The 17,411-nt window shown below is 46.2% G+C and overlaps 5 protein-coding genes across 5 annotated transcripts; 2 read left to right on the forward strand and 3 right to left on the reverse strand.

Moving 5' to 3' along the window:
• Positions 1–698: 698 nt before the first annotated feature.
• Positions 699–1,414, reverse strand: H6S33_000414 (uncharacterized protein; the record flags this gene model as incomplete). Its single annotated transcript, XM_044831789.1, has 2 exons — positions 699–949; positions 1,006–1,414. The coding sequence occupies 2 exons, from the start codon at positions 1,412–1,414 to the stop codon at positions 699–701; spliced, it is 660 nt and encodes a 219-aa protein (XP_044699973.1).
• Positions 1,415–2,715: 1,301 nt separating this feature from the next.
• H6S33_000415 (uncharacterized protein) lies at positions 2,716–6,147 on the reverse strand (the record flags this gene model as incomplete). Its single annotated transcript, XM_044831790.1, has 6 exons — positions 2,716–3,146; positions 3,840–4,055; positions 4,128–4,197; positions 4,266–4,647; positions 4,697–5,923; positions 5,990–6,147. The coding sequence occupies 6 exons, from the start codon at positions 6,145–6,147 to the stop codon at positions 2,716–2,718; spliced, it is 2,484 nt and encodes an 827-aa protein (XP_044699974.1).
• A 3,648-nt stretch (positions 6,148–9,795) lies between these two features.
• Positions 9,796–12,383, forward strand: H6S33_000416 (uncharacterized protein; the record flags this gene model as incomplete). The annotated part of the gene is made up of 5 exons (XM_044831791.1): positions 9,796–9,801; positions 9,898–10,492; positions 10,557–11,006; positions 11,067–11,938; positions 11,994–12,383. 5 exons carry the CDS (start codon positions 9,796–9,798, stop codon positions 12,381–12,383), a joined length of 2,313 nt encoding a protein of 770 aa, XP_044699975.1.
• Positions 12,384–14,445: 2,062 nt separating this feature from the next.
• H6S33_000417 (uncharacterized protein) lies at positions 14,446–14,845 on the forward strand (the record flags this gene model as incomplete). Its single annotated transcript, XM_044831792.1, has 2 exons — positions 14,446–14,548; positions 14,604–14,845. The coding sequence occupies 2 exons, from the start codon at positions 14,446–14,448 to the stop codon at positions 14,843–14,845; spliced, it is 345 nt and encodes a 114-aa protein (XP_044699976.1).
• Positions 14,846–15,243: 398 nt separating this feature from the next.
• On the reverse strand, positions 15,244–16,559 carry H6S33_000418 (uncharacterized protein; the record flags this gene model as incomplete). Its single annotated transcript, XM_044831793.1, has 4 exons — positions 15,244–15,449; positions 15,511–15,598; positions 15,654–16,111; positions 16,181–16,559. 4 exons carry the CDS (start codon positions 16,557–16,559, stop codon positions 15,244–15,246), a joined length of 1,131 nt encoding a protein of 376 aa, XP_044699977.1.
• Positions 16,560–17,411: the final 852 nt, after the last annotated feature.

The following is a 17,411-nucleotide window of genomic DNA, read 5'->3' on the forward strand; positions in this document are numbered from 1 at the left end:
TCCCACATGCGGAGCTATTACTCCTTTGTCGTGATCCTTTCCCCCAACTCAAGGAACTTTTTATGCCTCCCCACCAAAAAGCAAACAGAACACCAAGAGCTCGCACAAATCTAAGTGGGAGAATCGTAAACATATAAAGCCAACTGTCGAGACAGGCCAACATTCCAAACCACAGTGCCCCTTCAAGTTTGCCTGGTAGGAGAAGGAAATTTGTTATTCGTTCAAATGCAATGGCCGCCGAGTCATCTGGGTGATGTTGAGGAGGGTAATGTGTACTTGTTGATGGGGTATGTTCAGGCTCTCGCGGGGAGGGAAACGTCGTTGGCTTAGCATGGGACGTAGGAGATGAGAGCGCAAGTGAGAGATATGTCTGTAAGGGCAATGGAGGAAATGACGACGGAGTGGGCGTTGCAGATTTCAAGAGATGGGTAGTTGTGGGAGCATGACCAGAAAGAGGGCTGTTAAAATCGCGGCGATTAGGTGTGCTATTGCGGGCCGAGGGAGTTGAAGCAGACTTTGGTGATAAATGCGAGCTAGGAGCACTCGAATGTAAGGTTTTTATTGTATGCATTGCATTTCTTTGAGGGGAAATTAGGTTTCCTCCTTTTCCCATTGATTTTCCATGTTGGTACTGTTGCAACTGCGGTAATCTTGAAGGGGAGCTCTGGGTATCTAGCTGTAGCGCTCTGGGGAAAGATTTACTTCGTCTCATACCCGTAGGTGCAGACAATGTTCGGTCCAAGGCCGACAATTGCGGTCGTGCGAATGGCAAACCCTTTGCACCAATCGGAGAAGTAGTGATTGGGTTTGTTATAGATCTGTGCCTTGTTGGAGAGGTAACGGAAACAGTAGACATGAGGGGTGGTACTTGATCTTGGGACGACGGTTGGATGGAAAATGTTGTTGGTGTATCGTGTAATAGCTCCCCAAGCCGGGTCGGTGAAAGCTTCTGCATTTTCTTCGAGTTCGTTTGAGAGGCGCCGTTTGAAAGGGAATTACCCCTACTCTTTGATCTACCACGGGGCTGAATATTTTGGGGTTCTTCTGTTTCAGAGACCCAGGAGCTATCTGACGACAAGGTCTGTTGATCTGGCAGAACCACAGCCTGAGAGCTGAGCTTTCTCTTTTCCTTATTCTTCCTAGTACTTTCCACTGGCATATCTTTAGGTCCCAGATTATCCTCAGCATTGCTCTTATCCCCGAGCCCGTTCAAATCTTCAGAGTTTCTTGGTCTGTTGACTGCATTCCCGGTTATCCCTTCAAGGGGTTGGGGCGCACTATCTTGACCGGAGAAGCCGTTGGCGAGCATCATTTCTTTCAAGTCGTTAATTGATGGAAGGATTTCCTGAATAACTTGGATCTGAGAAGGTTTTGTAGCTGATGCCTTCCTGACTGGCTCTTCTGGAGAGGCCATGTTGCAGGCCACAGTTTACTTAGTTGACACTTGTAGGTACTCGCGGTGCCGAAAGTTAGTTAGTATTGCTTAGTCATCACTATGCGGCCTCAACATGAAACCTCAGACTGCAGGTCAAGGTCAAATGACAAGCTGGTGATGGTGATATCATAAAATCACTAGTTACCAGTAAGCTGGCAAGGCCCCGAATGTGTTTTTAACCGAATTATACTCCATGATTAGTGCTAGAAAGTACCAAGTCAGATTCTATGAAGTACCGAACCAAAATCGATGAAGTAGTGGTAGTGAGGCCTAGGCACCGAATCAGAATGTATAAATTACAGGCGATGTCCACAATGATATGGGAGTTGTGTTTTTTATATTATAGGATAAATACCTAACCCTGGTCTCGAGATTATGTACTTTGGGGGTCAATAGCGAACCCGGTTCAATAGCGAATGCGCACTTATTGACCAATAAAACCAGAAAATATTGCTGACAGAAAGAGTGTGGAACGATATGTAATTAGTTTGTTTTGGGGCCATGCCTATGGGGCGGTAAATGTGTCAAAAGTAATTTTACCAACGGTAGTAAATTATTTTACCACCGGTGGTGAAATAATATCAGTATTTATACCTAGAATCCTAATTTTTATGATAAAAGCACAGATATTTTGGCCAAAAGGGGCCATATAATGCCAATATATATGAAAATTGTCCACCGGTGGGGAATTTTACCACCGGTGGTAAATAATTTACTACCGTTGGTAAAATTACTTTTGACACATTTACCGCTCCATACATGCCCAGTACTATTGTAGATACTTTATAAACTTACCTTAATACATATACTCTAGCTAGGACTCTACTAAGCGTAGTGCAGCTCCAGTCTACATAATTACATGTATATAAGTACAGCCACCCCGCAAAAGTATATGTATGTAGGTACTACATACGAAGAATTAACTGGGTAATCGCTGTACGTAATGTAATATTCGAAATTATACATACTATTGCATTGACGAAGACTATGCACGTTGATATTGTTTGTGGGGTTTTATAAAATAGATAATATCTTTATGACGTAGTCACGACTCTTCTCCACAGTTACAGTCCTCAGGATTACTACAATTATTTATACAGGAAGTATTCGAAAAGCACCAGTCTCGTTCCATAAACATACACCTTCGACATTGCTCATTCTCGCATTTCAATTTCTTGTCCCTCTCTTCCAATATATCCTCTTCTAAGTCCTCAATAGACGGAATTTTCCTGAAATAAAAATTATTACATGCTTGCACTATGTATGAGAAATGCAGGTTCTTACCCTTGTCCATCCCTTTTCCCACTTCCGCTCTCAACAGCTAACTCAAAATTCGCTCCTAAGCTATCAAGAAGACATAACAAGTCTTTTTCAATCTTTGAAGATCCTTCCTCTTCCATGAACTCTCTAGTATGGGCTTCTCCTAGTCCAAGGGTCGACATCAAGAAACGTATCCACTTAATCATTCCATCTTGCTGAAGAAGAAGACGTTGTTCTGATGTAGACTGTACTACTTCCTGATTCCAGACGTTGTCTGTTGCTAGCCAATCATCACGAGTCCTTGGAAGCGCGAAATTTATCCGTTCCAGCAACAGGTCGCTATCATTTGTAAGGGAAAGTCTAGCAAGAGCTTGAATATCAGGGTCGCCATCTGTTAGCGGATAGCTTCTAAGCAGATTAATGAGTACGTCCGAGTTTGCCGGCAGGTATTCTTTTGGAAAAATGGTGCATTGAAGCGTTTCCAAGCAATCAGCATCTTTCCAGCCACCCGTCCTTGAAATCTTTTTGATCGAGCAAACGTATTCGAGAAGTCTTTTGGCTATGGTGTGTATAGTGGGTAGTGACTTTTGTGCTGGATTGATCAAACGAAGGAGATAATCACATCGTCTTTGAATAGCCGTTGCGTACTGCAGAGCGGGAGAGGTGAATCGCTGGGCCTGAGTCTGGTCAGTTGGTCCGGATTCAAAGCTTTTTGAGGTATTGCTTCTAGATCTGTCTAGTGACTTGTGAGACTTATGTACTTATACACGCACTCCGACTTGAGATTGTTACTAACCAAAGAGTTGACACGCCTCTCCGGTTTCCGACTGCCGACCTGAAAGACTTAGTATTTTATAAATTTTGATTAGGTTAAACTGACCTGCAGTATTGGTGGATGATATTTGTCCAAATTGATTAGTAACCCTCAAGGCAGAGGAAGGAAAACTTGGAAGTTTTGTTTTAGTGTCGTGCTCGATCCTTGAAAGCTCGTTCTTCGCCGAGTTTCTTAAAGCGATGCAATCAACTCCGTATTCTAGAAAGAAAAAAAAAATAGTTGATGTGAGCTTTGATTCCATTCAATTATGCCTGCTCGTCGAGCTTGCATGCAGCAGACTCTTACAATGCGGATGGTTAAATGACTCACCATCTCTACCCAAATCCACATAGCCTGCTTCATCCAGAAAGCAAAGAATATCCTCATCATGTTCCCCCTCAAGCACCGACTGACAACCATCGACTATTGCGCGGTTCCCAATCTTATCGCGTTCTTGCTCGTCGGTGTGTTCTTCTTTTAACACAAACCTAAAAGCGGAACTTTTTGAGCATGATTCCGCAAGCACATTCCGTTCTTTGAGATTCGCTTGAACGCATTACTTTCTTATTACTTGGCTTACTTGGCCCTAACCCCACCCCCGAATTTCAAAACACTTACCTTGCATCAACACTCGTTTTACTAGACCCGAGTACCAGTTGTTCGTTAATACGGCTTGAGGAGACTTCTTCTACCACCATATAATCATGTCAGCAAACTTATAAGTCATTGAATCAGCAAGGATTGAAGTTTATATACCAAGATTAACTTGTCGAAGCCTTCTCCAAAGGCCCGCCCGATTCGATACTTGTCTTGCACATTCACATTTCCGTCCTCCTGTTCATTGAAGCTTTGGTGTTGGTGCGGTAATGGTAAGGGAGTATGAAGTAGGCTTACATTGACACTATTATTGCATTTCTCGCAGAAAGCTTCAACGGAGAATTTACTGCCGTGAGTTCCGGTGGTGATAGTTTTCTTACATTTGGGACAGGTAGCGTTTATGGTGGTAGCTGTTTTTTGTGGCCTTTTCCCCATTGTGTTCGAAAGCAAGCTTTTCTCAGAACTTAATAATTCTGTACTGGTGAATGATTTGTCTGAACTATTGGTTTCTGGCGGACTTATAATGCACCCAGGTTTAAGCCTAGAGGATTAGTACGATCCGATCAAACCTCTGATGTTTAGGGGCTTACATTTCGCTTGAAGACAAAAGAGACTTATCTGGAGAGCCTTGGGCCCTGGAATCAAGCATTCCTTCTTCGCCCCTCCTATATGTCCTCAGTGCATCAAGATATCGCATAATCATGAGCATTCGATTATTCTGTACCGTAACAGCGGCCTCTGTAGATGACGTTTGGGCTGGATCAGGCAAGGACTCCCTCCAACTCTCAACATCCGGACCATCAAGCTCAGACGAAGAAATATACGAGTCTGACTCGGAGTCGCAATATGAGAGTTCATAATCTAACAGCTGCCAAGGCTCCTCCGATATTTCCTCAGTAGAAGTCTCGTCGTCTTCGTCTTCGTCTTCGTATTCGTATTCTATAAGCTGCCAATCCGCGTCGGTCCATTCACTTGCGAGATTTCGGTTTGCACAGTGTACAGGGCTTGCATTCTTTGCTGAAGTTTTGCTTTCACCGCCTATGCTCTTTCCCACCCGAGGTTTGTTCTCAGTATGGGAGGTAACATGCCCGCCTCCGTTTGGTCCCCTTCCACTTGGCCCGCCTCCACTTGGCCCGCCTCCGCCATTTGGGTCGTCGGTTCTGCGAGTTTCCGATTGACCATCGTTACAGGTCCCATTCGACTTTGTATTCCTTCTTCGCCGTCTTTTCAAGCCTATCCTAGTAGGGAGCTGATCATGAAGATCAATTTCGCTAGGTATATCTAATGGATTTATCGCTTCGTGTGGGGGTGAGGGTGGATATGTTACAATCAAATCATTGCATATACCGATCACTTCCGCATACCTCCTCTCATTTTCTCCCTGTGTTGCCTCCTTATTCTCACTGGCATGTAGAAGGGCTTTCGTTATATTCAGGATTTTTTGAAAACCCTGAGCCAGCACCGAATTCGAAGCTCGAGCACCGATACCCAAACACCCACCACCACCAATTTGTTGAAACCCCATCCGAGCTACATGGGCAGCTATGATTTTCTCTAGGTCGACCTGTGATATCTCGTCGACACGCTTTGCGGTAACGATGTTTTTTGTTCCAATAGTCATGGGGGTAATGAGGTCGATCCAGCCCTTGCTATAGGTGTGTATTTCGGAGCTGAATGCAGGTTGCGAGATACTATCATTGTAGATGTTTGTGTTGGGAGCTATAGCAAAGTAATCCCATTCACTACGTTTGTGGCGGATACAGATCTCTTTGTAAGTCTCATTCTCGGTGATCTTCTTTTCCAGCGAGGTCAAGGGCCTGCGAATGATTGTTAATTAGATACAATAATAGATCTAGATATCATCATAGGATGAAACAACGTACAGTGCTATAATTTGGTTATGTATCTTCTTGATAGCAAGATATGGACGCTGATTTGCCTCTTTGTCGTGTGGTAGGGTGGTCCTGGCTACGAAAATCATGCGAGGATGAATCCCGGAAGCTCTGGTAATTCTTCTACTGTTCTCAGAATTTGTAGCCATCGGATTCTGAATTTGGTAGTATAGTGGGTAATTTAAGGATAATCTAAAGATGAGAGTTCAAATAAAGTGATGAACTAGAAAGTACTAATATGACAACTTGAGGGGCGAAAAGGGCTCAATATATAAACCTACGGTACGCCATATATCACTACTTTATACATGAAACTACATATAACCCAGCTATGGAATTTTACGTACAATGTGCGAAGTCACGTACAACCTTTGTGGTTTTGGTTAGTGATCATACTTATCTTTATCCACAAGAGGTAATCCAGATGTTTACAGCCACTACGTATATACATGTAGTCTTAATGTCTCACACGTATCGAACATGCTAATACATAGGTTATGGGATTGGATCCGATCGATGCTCACTGCTAGCTAGATCAGCACTTTCTATGTACCTCCTAAACACGGTAAACAAAACACAATCGATCAGAAAGAACGGGGCCTAGATGCGTGTGTACTACCAAACACATTGAGTTATTCCCATGGGACTCTAGGGCTTTCAAGTACCAGGTTACGCAAGTTGCACTCTGTGCTACCTTGTCATACGTACATAAGTAGACAGTAATGTTTCTACCAACAACATAATTAACTTAATGTACATAATTCCTGTTTCACTATGAGTCTAGTCTGCTTATGATCGAATATGAATGTGCGCACACTATTAGATGCAATGCCGAGCTAACGTGGTAGCTGAAAGAGCTTTTATTCACACTGGATCAAGGTATGTACTACATGCATCTACATCCTAATAAGGTGTTTTACACTTTTAGCGAGGGTCGACACCGGTTGCAAAAGTTGCAAGTCTTATCTACCATCTATATGATCTCAAACAAAGATCCTACACTCCGAAACCTCTGCTTTACAGCAAATCACTCGTCAGACTCCCCCAGTGGCAGCCTCCGCTTTGGTACCTACCAAAAACCAACCACAAGGAGTACCAAAAAACACTTACAAGAGAAACAATATGAAAAAACTCCCGAGATCTTCTTCCCTTCAGGCCAATTGCTGGTCATGGAAAACAATTCCAATTTGGCCGCACACACCCCGCAATCTGCATGCTGATGTACATACTCCATCGGTCGTGTAATTAGCCTACCTCAAACGCACTCCGCAACCCCCCGCTCCACATACGCCACCCTCATCTGAATACCCCGCCCACTAAAACAATTACCCCCCCCCCCCCCCCCCAAACCCCGCGTTACGAGCTGTCGAACTGCACTTCGCACTTGGCCCCCATGTACTAGAATACGGAAACCATCGAGGACCAGATCAAGATTTGACTCATTACAACTTTTGATAGACATTGAGTAGCCTTGTTTATCCGTGGCAGAAGTATGGGTTTCTAGTTGTCGGCCAGATCAGCAGAAGAGTTAAGTAGGTTATACGTAAGTAGTAGAGCCCGAGTCTGGTTATGCCTGGAAGGGCTGATAGATCATCATTAGATGTGGGGAATTGGCTTAAGCTGGAGGCTCGAATTCACGGCAAAATCGGATTCAGACTACGAGGCCAATCGAAACGAGTGGGAGGGTAAATCTCTAAGGTGTTCGCCTTGTATCCCGCGAGTGATGGGGGGTCTATCAAGATATTTTTGTTGTTAGAATGGCTTGCGGTGCCTGGAAGATTCAAAGGTTTTGCAACAAACAACAACGGGTTAATGATTAGGTTGACTACATTTGCAGAGGCGCGTAACCTTATTGATAGCTCTGTGTGATGGCTATCGTTCCCATGCCTCGAGATGGTTCTTCGATTTCCTTCTATCATAGCTTCTGTCTGCCTCGGGTCCTCGAAGGGGCTCCTTAAGAATCAAGGCCGAACATGTTTCCCCATCACCGATTCCCATGTGCCTGGTCAGGATTGATTTATCCGGTTGTGCGTTTTGCAAGCTAATGCAGGTACTGTGCGCAACAAACGACTATATATTACCATTTTGAGCTATATACATATGCAATTTCAATATATGGGAGCGATGAACATTGCCTTGGAGTAAGCCTAATCCACGAGGGGAGGTAGGGGAATCGCATGCACCGCAGGTTGTGGGCGAGATAGGGCCGTGGATCGAGTGGTCGACGCTGCCTGATGTTGGCTCTGAGGCTCCGTCGGCGGGTATGGCGGACCCCAGGCGGGTGGGGAGAATTCTTTCACCACTGCTCGCACAACTACTCTGGCATGGCCGCACATACCCATCAGTGGATTTGTGTGGTCTGTTATCAAGAGTGGTACCCCGCAATTAATTACTGACTAATATACAGTCGGGGTAGTAACTTTTGGTTGCCGTTGCAACACAAAATTTGTATAGGAACGCCATACAAAATCAGAAACACTCAAATCATGACTTTAAAAATTAGATTGCACACACCTGAAGACTGGACTCAAAATTCCAGAATTCTCTGAGCTTCGTCTTGAGATAATTTTCAACTATCCTTGAAGAGATAGAATTTTTTTGATGAGGTTGGGTGGTTGTTTCGGGTAGTCAAACATGGCTACTTTGGCTGTAAAAGGGGTATATTACCAAAACCTCTGTCCTGATACTATACCTACCACCCATAGTCTGACTTGTAATTACTGCTTAGCGAATAGGAATGCTTCGTAGACAGGTTGGAGAAGACTGTTGTTTGGGCACTCCACAAGAGTCCAATAACTCGTAATTAAGAATGGATTGGAAGAGGCTATTCCAGTATGATTTGGACTCTTTAGCATCATTTACGTCTAGGTACATGCATGTACATCTTCGGGAAGCGTGTATAGTTTAGCCCGATCTGCACGAATAGTAAGAATTCTGCCAAGACTGCGAATTTGTACCATAATATCTTGGCAAGTTTCAATTCTCCTCTCATGATTTCGAACTGTGTAACATCTCCAAACTCTAGAGTACGAATAGAATTTATCAGTACAGAAATTCTCAAGTAGTCAAGAGGTCAATTACACAGAAGTTGCTGACCAATTCTCGTAGTTCCTTGTTCTGAACTCATTTTCACCTTGAACAGGTTTGTCTGATAAGACCCCTGTTAATACATAGAGAGCGCCAAGACCGTTTCCAACCGCTCCTGCACTTTCACTTTCAAGAGCCATGTGGTAAAAGAAACAGCCATAAGCAAAGGCGGAGTCCGGCGGCAGAGTAGCTTGTATACTCACTTCACCTTCCTATCCCTCCATGCCCAGATAATCGGTACCTATATTCAGAATGTACCTAACGATACATGTTGCGGGCGAGCGAATGATCTGCCTGTACTCGTAAATTCATGACGTTTCCGGACACGACTGCTATTGCATACCATATAAAAAGCGCCAAATCCACCTTTTTGTATGTCATGCAATATTGGTCGTGTTCGGAAACGCTATGAACAGACGAGTACAGTGATCTCTTGGCAGGGAAATCACTTATCGGAGTAGATCGCTGCTTCAGGAAGGTAAAGCTAGCAATGTATTGGTGATCAGTGCCGGTGATCACAACATGAGCTCGGGAACTCCTTGATATGTATTGGGCGAAGGGAATAAAAGGCGATCGTGTCCTGCTCTTCTGCGTAAATCTACACACTGTGTCCACCATAGCTGGTTGAGGGAATAGCTATCACGCGTGAGTGAGCAAGCAATTGAGCTTTGATTGATCTGTGAGCGTGCGTATTAATCGAAAATAGTGAGATGAAGGTCAGTAGGCTCAATTGCTTCTCCTAATAGCCCTTTATCTATCGCCGTAGGTTCCCGCAGTGAAAAAAACCCTAAACTAACCACAAACTGGTCTAGTACCTTAATACGTTCTCGTCACTCAGGGGTGCACTAGTACTCGGCCTCACGATCTCTGTAGCAGCAGCCCCAGCACCTGGTAAGATAGGGAAACTCGTAACGTTCGCCGACATCTTCTCCGGAAACTATTCAGTCTCCAGCACTTCTGTACAATGGATCGCCGACTCCAGCGATGGCACATACGTGGTCCAAGATCCCACAACTGGTTCTCTAGTGTTTGCCAACATTGTTACTGGCACCAATGAGACATTTGTGGATGCTGCAGATATAGGGGAGGCGGCTTCTACCTTTTACGACTACTACATTCAGCCGTCGGGGGACAATGTGCTGTTTTCGGCAAACTATACGAAGCAGTACAGATATTCGTTCTTTGCGGACTACTATATATTCAATAGGGCTAGTAAGAGCTTGAAACCGCTTGTAGACGATCAGGTTGGAGATATCCAGTATGCGGGTTGGAATACTAGAGGGGATAGCATTGCGTATGTGAGGGGGAACAATTTGTTCATGTGGGTTAATGGAACTGTCACGCAGATTACAGATGATGGCGGGGTGGACGTCTTCAATGGCGTTCCAGATTGGGTATACGAGGAAGGCAAGTTTCTTTATAGCAATGGGGCCCATTTCTTTGCTATTTGAACCGTACTAATACTGAGTAGAGATTTACGGTGATACAAAGGTTCTCTGGTTCTCACCAGACGGTGAAAATCTTGCATTCCTGCGCTTCAATGAAACAGGCGTACCAACCTACACCATACCCTACTACATGGATTCTCAATCAAAAGCCCCTCCATACCCCAGAGAACTCGAACTTCGGTATCCCAAAGTAGGGGAAACCAATCCCACTGCAACATTTCACCTGCTCGATCTTTCGGACCTTGCAGCTGGTCCCCAGGAAATTGAGTTTGAATCTTTTGCCCCGGAAGATCTACTGATCACGGAGGTTGCTTGGGTCGCCGAAGAACATGAAGCTGTCATCTTCCGCACAATGAACAGAGTTCAGAATCTTGAGAAGTTGATTGTTGTAGATGTTAAAAGCGCCGAGTCGAGTGTAGTCCGGGAGAGAGATGGGACAGATGGGTGGATTGATAACAATCTTGCAATTCAATGTCAGCCCCTTTGTCTGCCTATATTTTACTTGTTGCCAATGAAGCTGACTCGTGTAATAGACATCCCCGGTCTTTCAACTCCCTCGTACATTGATATCTCAGATCATACTGGATATGCCCATCTCTATCTCTATCCCGTTGCTGGCGGCTCCCCAATTGTCCTCACATCTGGAGAATATGAAGTCATCTCGATCGTCAAGGTCGATGTCTCTCGAAATGTCGTTTACTATCTCTCAACCGAGCGTGACTCCACAGAGCGCCACCTATACTCTGTCGGTCTAGATGGAAAAGGCAAAAAGGCTCTCGTAGACACCAACAAAGATGGGTACTGGGCGGCCTCATTCTCGGACGGTGGTGCCTACTACATTCTCTCATACAGAGGCCCTGATTTACCCCATCAGGAGCTGTACTCGGTCAACAACACCAATGTAGCAATCAAGACCATGACTGACAACGCAGCGCTTAAAACAAAGCTAGCTGAATTCAATCTCCCTACTGTATCTTGGAGTACTCTTAAACATCCTGACGGGTACGAACTAAATGTAGTCGAGTATCTTCCCCCTAACTTTGACCCAAAGAAGAAGTATCAGGTCCTCTTTGACATATACGGAGGACCCGGTTCTCAAGAAACCGGCAAGACCTTCCGTCGAAATGTAGGTTGGAGTTCGTACGTCACTAGCGACCCAGAGTTGGAGTATATCATCCTCTCGGTCGACAACCGTGGGACTGGTTTTAAAGGAAGAGCATTCAGGACCCTTGTGAACAGGCAACTCGGAAAGCTAGAGGCACAGGATCAGGTTTGGGCGGCGCAACAGTGGGCCAAAAAGAGTTATGTTGATGAGAAAAAGATTGCGATATGGGGGTGGAGCTTTGGAGGGTATTTGACCAGCAAGGTGCTGGAGCTCGATAGCGGGGTGTTTTCCCTCGGCCTAGTAAGTTTCAAACCTTCTCGCCCCCATAGTTGTATATCTGCTGACACGGCCACAGATCACCGCCCCTGTATCAGACTGGCGTTTCTATGATTCGATGTATACAGAACGCTACATGGGCACCCTTGAAGACAACCAAGCCGGCTACGCAGAGTCCGCTGTCGCCCTACCCGGAGGCTTCAAGAACGTTGCGGGCGGATTCCTAGTCCAGCATGGTACCGGCGATGATAATGTCCATTTCCAGAATAGTGCCGCCCTTGTAGATACCCTGATGGTTGCCGGTGTCTCTCCGGAGAAGATGAGGGTGCAGTGGTTCACGGATAGCGACCACAGCATCAACTTCCATGGAGGGACACCGTTCCTATACAAGCAGCTCGCGAAGGCTCTTTATGAAGAGAAGGAGAGAAAAGAGACTACGAAACATCAATGGAGCCGTAGAGGGGAGTAGAAGGGAGGGACATGAATTAGGTGTATTTTTAGCGTGCTAAAGTAGTCATGAGAAACGAATTGAAGAACGCGTAATACTGTATGGAACAGACATATATCTTTCGCGAGTGACCGTCTATGATAGGTGGTGAGTCAACAATTACAACACTGCCATGAAACCGAGTGATAGGCTGTGACAACGAAACTGTCTTGCTACGTATAACGCCTGTTGTCAACTGTCGAATCCCAACGATACCAATTGTCCCATGATCAAGTATTCAGGACACCGTATGTATGGAGACTCATGTACACCGTCTCCTCCATGCACCGCCAGTCCACATCGTAATCCACTCACTACTCAGTGTCCATGGCCAAACACTTCCCCCAAATCACCGCGGCCGCCACGATTCCGATCCCAACCACACAGCTCGACCCATACCCATCTGCATCCTATCAAGCCCAGTATTCCAAAACACGGGCCAATAAACACCAGGCCGCACCGATTATATTTTTTCTGTGCGCATTCCTTAATCTCCTCGGACCCTGCAGCAGCACCGTACTGGCAGTCGGAGCTTTAAAACGCCAGCTCACTCGGATACATTAGTTACATACGTAGCGGCCGGTACCTGCGTCGGCAGACAGACCAGAAGACATTTATTGTTGAGGCTGGCCGGATAGCTACTCTAAGTAGCGGGTTAAGCTTAAATAGACGGCGGTAGATCGATCTTTGCAGATTGTCGGCAGTGCTTTTTTTTTGGTTTTTGTATTCGAGCTTTGGACTTTGGACTTTGGACTCCCGTACTACCTTTTGGTCTTTGGAACGCACGGTCTTTGGATCTGTGGAGATAAGGTGATTATGAGGATACTCATATACTCTCTTTCGCTCTAGTCTGGTTGACTGATTCTGGGTGTTTCATCTAGACTGCTTTATATATACTATACCGCTAGCTAGCTAGCTAGCCTACTTGCTTGCTATTACAATATCAGAGAGGAAGGAGAATCCCTGCCCTCCATTTACCCGTTATTGAGGAAAAAATGAAAGAAAAGTAATTGCAAATATGTCACCTCCCTCTCACAGAAAAGCACCTCACGGTACGTTAACTCAACTTCCCCTCATTACTTATTAAGCTAGTCTTCCGATGAGCTAAACTAGATTGTCGGTGATCTAGATATGCATCCAACACGGTGGCAGTTTGGATAACAGAGTGTATGATGAGTGTAGTTACGTGATAGCCATCATCGTCATAATCTTCCTTTCGATCGCATGTCTGGCGGCTTTTGCAACGTACAAGCTGCGCACGGTCCTGATGATGGCGATGCGCTCGGCGGATGAGGAGAAGGATAGTAGTGTTAATGGCGTTGTGAGAAATGGAGATGTTGGATGGGCACCGAGGGGAAGTAGATCCGATCCAGGCAGGTAAGGGACTGCAGCTCAGATGATGGTGGTTTTCGTTCCCTTTGTATATTTGGTTTGGTTTCTTTGGGGCGTTCGGGACGGTCTTTTATGATGCAATATCGGTCGATTTATAGATATGACAGCCCCACCAGCACACTGGCTATTTCATTTGTATTTCTACGGGCCGTATTAACATGTAACTTTCGTTCTTTCCTAATACTGAAGACTGATCATATAATTTCGAAACCGCTATTACTGAGGACTATCCAGCTGCGGAACCCTTTCCGCCGAGCCTTTGCACCACGGACCGCCATCCCGATCATCCGGCAAAATCGGGGACGTTCCTGATGGAAGCTTCTGTGCTAGGCCGGGTTCTTTACCCGTTGTACCTTATTGCATGGCGGGGTACTTAGGGAAAATGCTGAAACCAAGAGGATCCATGACCTTCAAACATGCCATTTATTAATTAAGGATTTTGCGGGGAAACGTTTTGTACCTGCGGTGTATGCCGGTGGTTTAGTTATAAAGGAGCGTGATGCTCCTCTCTGCAGAGGATCAATTGCGATATTGCTGATCTGATCTTGAGCTTATATATCCGAGGATCATTGGCTCTCTCGAACTTCTTACCTGTGTATACTTACCTACAGTTCATTACACTCTCCACATCAGACCGTCAACTATCGCCACAATGCGCTTCCTATCCCTCACCCTCCTCCTCCTCACCCTTGCTGTCTATGTCGCCGCCCTCCCCTCATCCCGCAAGGGACAACCACCCTTCCGTCAAGCCAGCCGTACGCCCCCCCCCCCCCCCCCACTCCTGTATCACTTCTTACTAACACCACATAGGCGGCGTCGGGTACCTCGTAGCGCGAGACTCGGAGCAAGCAACGCGCGGAATGCTAGGCTCGTGGGGAGAAAAGTTCTACCAGAAGCCCGTGATGCAGCGCGCGAACGAGTCAAAGTCGGAGGCGCGCCAGGCAAAGATTGATGCGCTGCTGCTGTGCCAGCAGGACTGCACGCGTATCTGGAACCCAGCGCACCCAAGCCAGTTTTGGAGCGATTGTAATGAGTGTTGTAGGAAGATGTGAGTGTTCTGGTTGTTTCTTGTTGGTTGTGGGGTGTGGGGTGTGGGGTGTGGGGTGTTTTCTGACGGTGGTTTGTGGTGGTAGTGGGGATGCAGTTGCGTATTGTTGAAGTGGTTGTGGCAGATAGCGGGCTAGCTGGGTGACTGGACTGGGGGGGGTTGGCGAGATTTTGTGGTGTTTTTTGCTTTGCAGTACGTTTGGGAGGCGGCGTTTTTGACTTAGGGCATGGAATGGAAAATATCTTTGTGGCATCTACTTTTTTTTCAAAATCAAAAGCTTCGTTTTTATTCTTTTTACACACAGATCACCTACTATCGAATTGATAGACCAGCATATCTAGATTTCTACAACTTAATGTGGATGGTATCCTAATAAACGAGTGTGGCGGCAGCCATCCTTTTTTACCGTGGAACACCCAATATCTTGCCTTGTCTGTTACTCTCTCCAAGGAGCTCTATCAACCTTATGACATCGGCGGCCTCCTGCGGCTTTACAACGAGCTGTTTTTCGCCGTTGATGGCCGATACAAGGTTTGAGTAGAACTTGCCGTAGTTGCCCTTCTGCGAGGGCGTCTTTGTGGCAGTGCCATCAGGTGTTATGAATGTACCTGAGTAAAACGTTAGCTTTTTGGTCTGGAAGGAAGAGGTTCTACAGCGGGAGAGTCAAACCATGAATAGATTCGTCTTCGACTCCGAATTCCGCCTCTGTGGGCATCAGCCCTCCCTTGAGCTGGTCTTCTTGCGGGTCGAGATGATACTAATCCACGTTTAGCAAACCCCACCAAAGATCTAACACAAAAAAAACGGCTCACCTTAACCCATCCACCCTCCGATCCTCTGACAATAAACCTCACTTGCCTCTCCCTCAACGACTGCGTCCCCGCCTCCAGCCTCACCACGAACCCCCGTTCGCCCTCCTCCCTCCCGTCATAGTAAAGCGTCGCCTCGAAGAAATCGTCCAGAAACCCGTCCTCTCCCCACGTTGCCTTTGGGTTCACGCTTGCCCCGCGCTCATCACGGATCTGGCCGAATACTCTGGCGGGGAGCCCGAAGAGGGTGAGCGCCTGATCGATGAGATGTGTTCCCAGATCCCATAATGTCCCGTTGCCATACGATTGTTCCCTCTTCCAGGCACGGGCGTCGGACGGGTTGACCTCGATGGCCTTGAAGCGGTCGTAGTGGGATTCGATGGAGACTAGCTTACCGAAGGGCGATGGCGTAGCTGATAGCAGAGCACGGAGGCTGAGGAAGTCGGAATCGAAACGACGGTCTACACATAGTTATTAGTATTGAGCCTAGTCATACGTTGGTGTCAATGACCGGAGGGGCTGTAAATTACTCTGGAACACGGTCAAAGTCTTTCCGACCTTTTCGGCCAGCGCAATAAGCTCGTCGGCCTCCTTTGAAGAAGTTGTGAAGGGCTTCTCCACGACGACATTCTTGCCATTCTCGAGCGCCTCCTTGCAGTACGAGAAGTGGGTGGTGTTGCTGGTGGTTACAATCACCAGGGAAACCTCGCTTGTCTCTGGGGCCGCGTAGAGCTCGGCGGTGGACCTGTAGGCCTTGATGCTGGGGTGGTCCTTTACGGCGGAATTCGTGTCTGTGGGGGAGCGCTGGACAATTGAATGCAGAGCCAGGCCGGGGGTGGTTGTGATGAAGGGGATGTGAAAGGTCGTGGCGGAAAGGCCGTAGCCAAGGATGGCAACGTTGATAGTCATTGATTGGTTTGATTGAGCTTTGAGGCGGAATAATAAAATATGCTGTAGCTGAGGCCGTAGGATTAAAAAGGGATGACTTGTGCGGGGGGATTTTCTTGGGAGCGGGGATCGCGGGGGATTTGGCAAGGGTTTACTAGTTATTAGTGAAGAAGGTTAATAATCCATGACTGACTAAAGTCCAAAACCCTTGTCTTTAAGACTATCCCCGCTTCGCTAAATCTTAATTCCGGATGAGAAACAGTATGTATCTGCACGAATCCGTGAAGTTTGATACGCCAATTCGCCTTGGTTCGGACTTACCACATACATACAAATACGGGGATAGTGGATTATTCGAGAATTAATGGTATGGATTTTATCCAATAGAGTGCCAGGCCAGATTGAAATAAGCGGGACCTAACGAAATATGGAAGTATAAAACATGTAATTAATTCGGAGCTTCTTAGACACGCTTAGATAGAACGTAATGGGCCATGTTCTCACAGAGCACAAGTTTTTAGGGGTGCTGGAGCAGCACTGTGTTTACCGAGAAGTGGCCGACCTCTGGCTACTACTTCATATTCCTTAAGTAGAAGCCATAATAAGTGACAGAGAGTATTTTGGGAATGCTAGTCCCTATAAAAGCACCGAACTTTAGGCATGAGTGATGGTTCGTGACGGAGAATATAGAGTGATCGTTCATGACCCAACTCCTCCTAGATCCTACTTTCACTGGGGCCAGGCTCGGTAGCAAAGCCGTAGGACTTTTCCCAAAGTTTTCCGTCAATTTATTCCGGATTGTCCCCAGAGGTTTGTAAATTTTAGTCGAACATCCCTTGTGCAGCAGTATTGACACAGAAACCCTTCTCAAAT

This window comes from Morchella sextelata (genome assembly GCF_020137385.1).
Source record: "Morchella sextelata strain SCLS chromosome Unknown scls_1, whole genome shotgun sequence".
In the NCBI taxonomy this organism is placed as follows: Eukaryota; Fungi; Ascomycota; class Pezizomycetes; order Pezizales; family Morchellaceae; genus Morchella; species Morchella sextelata.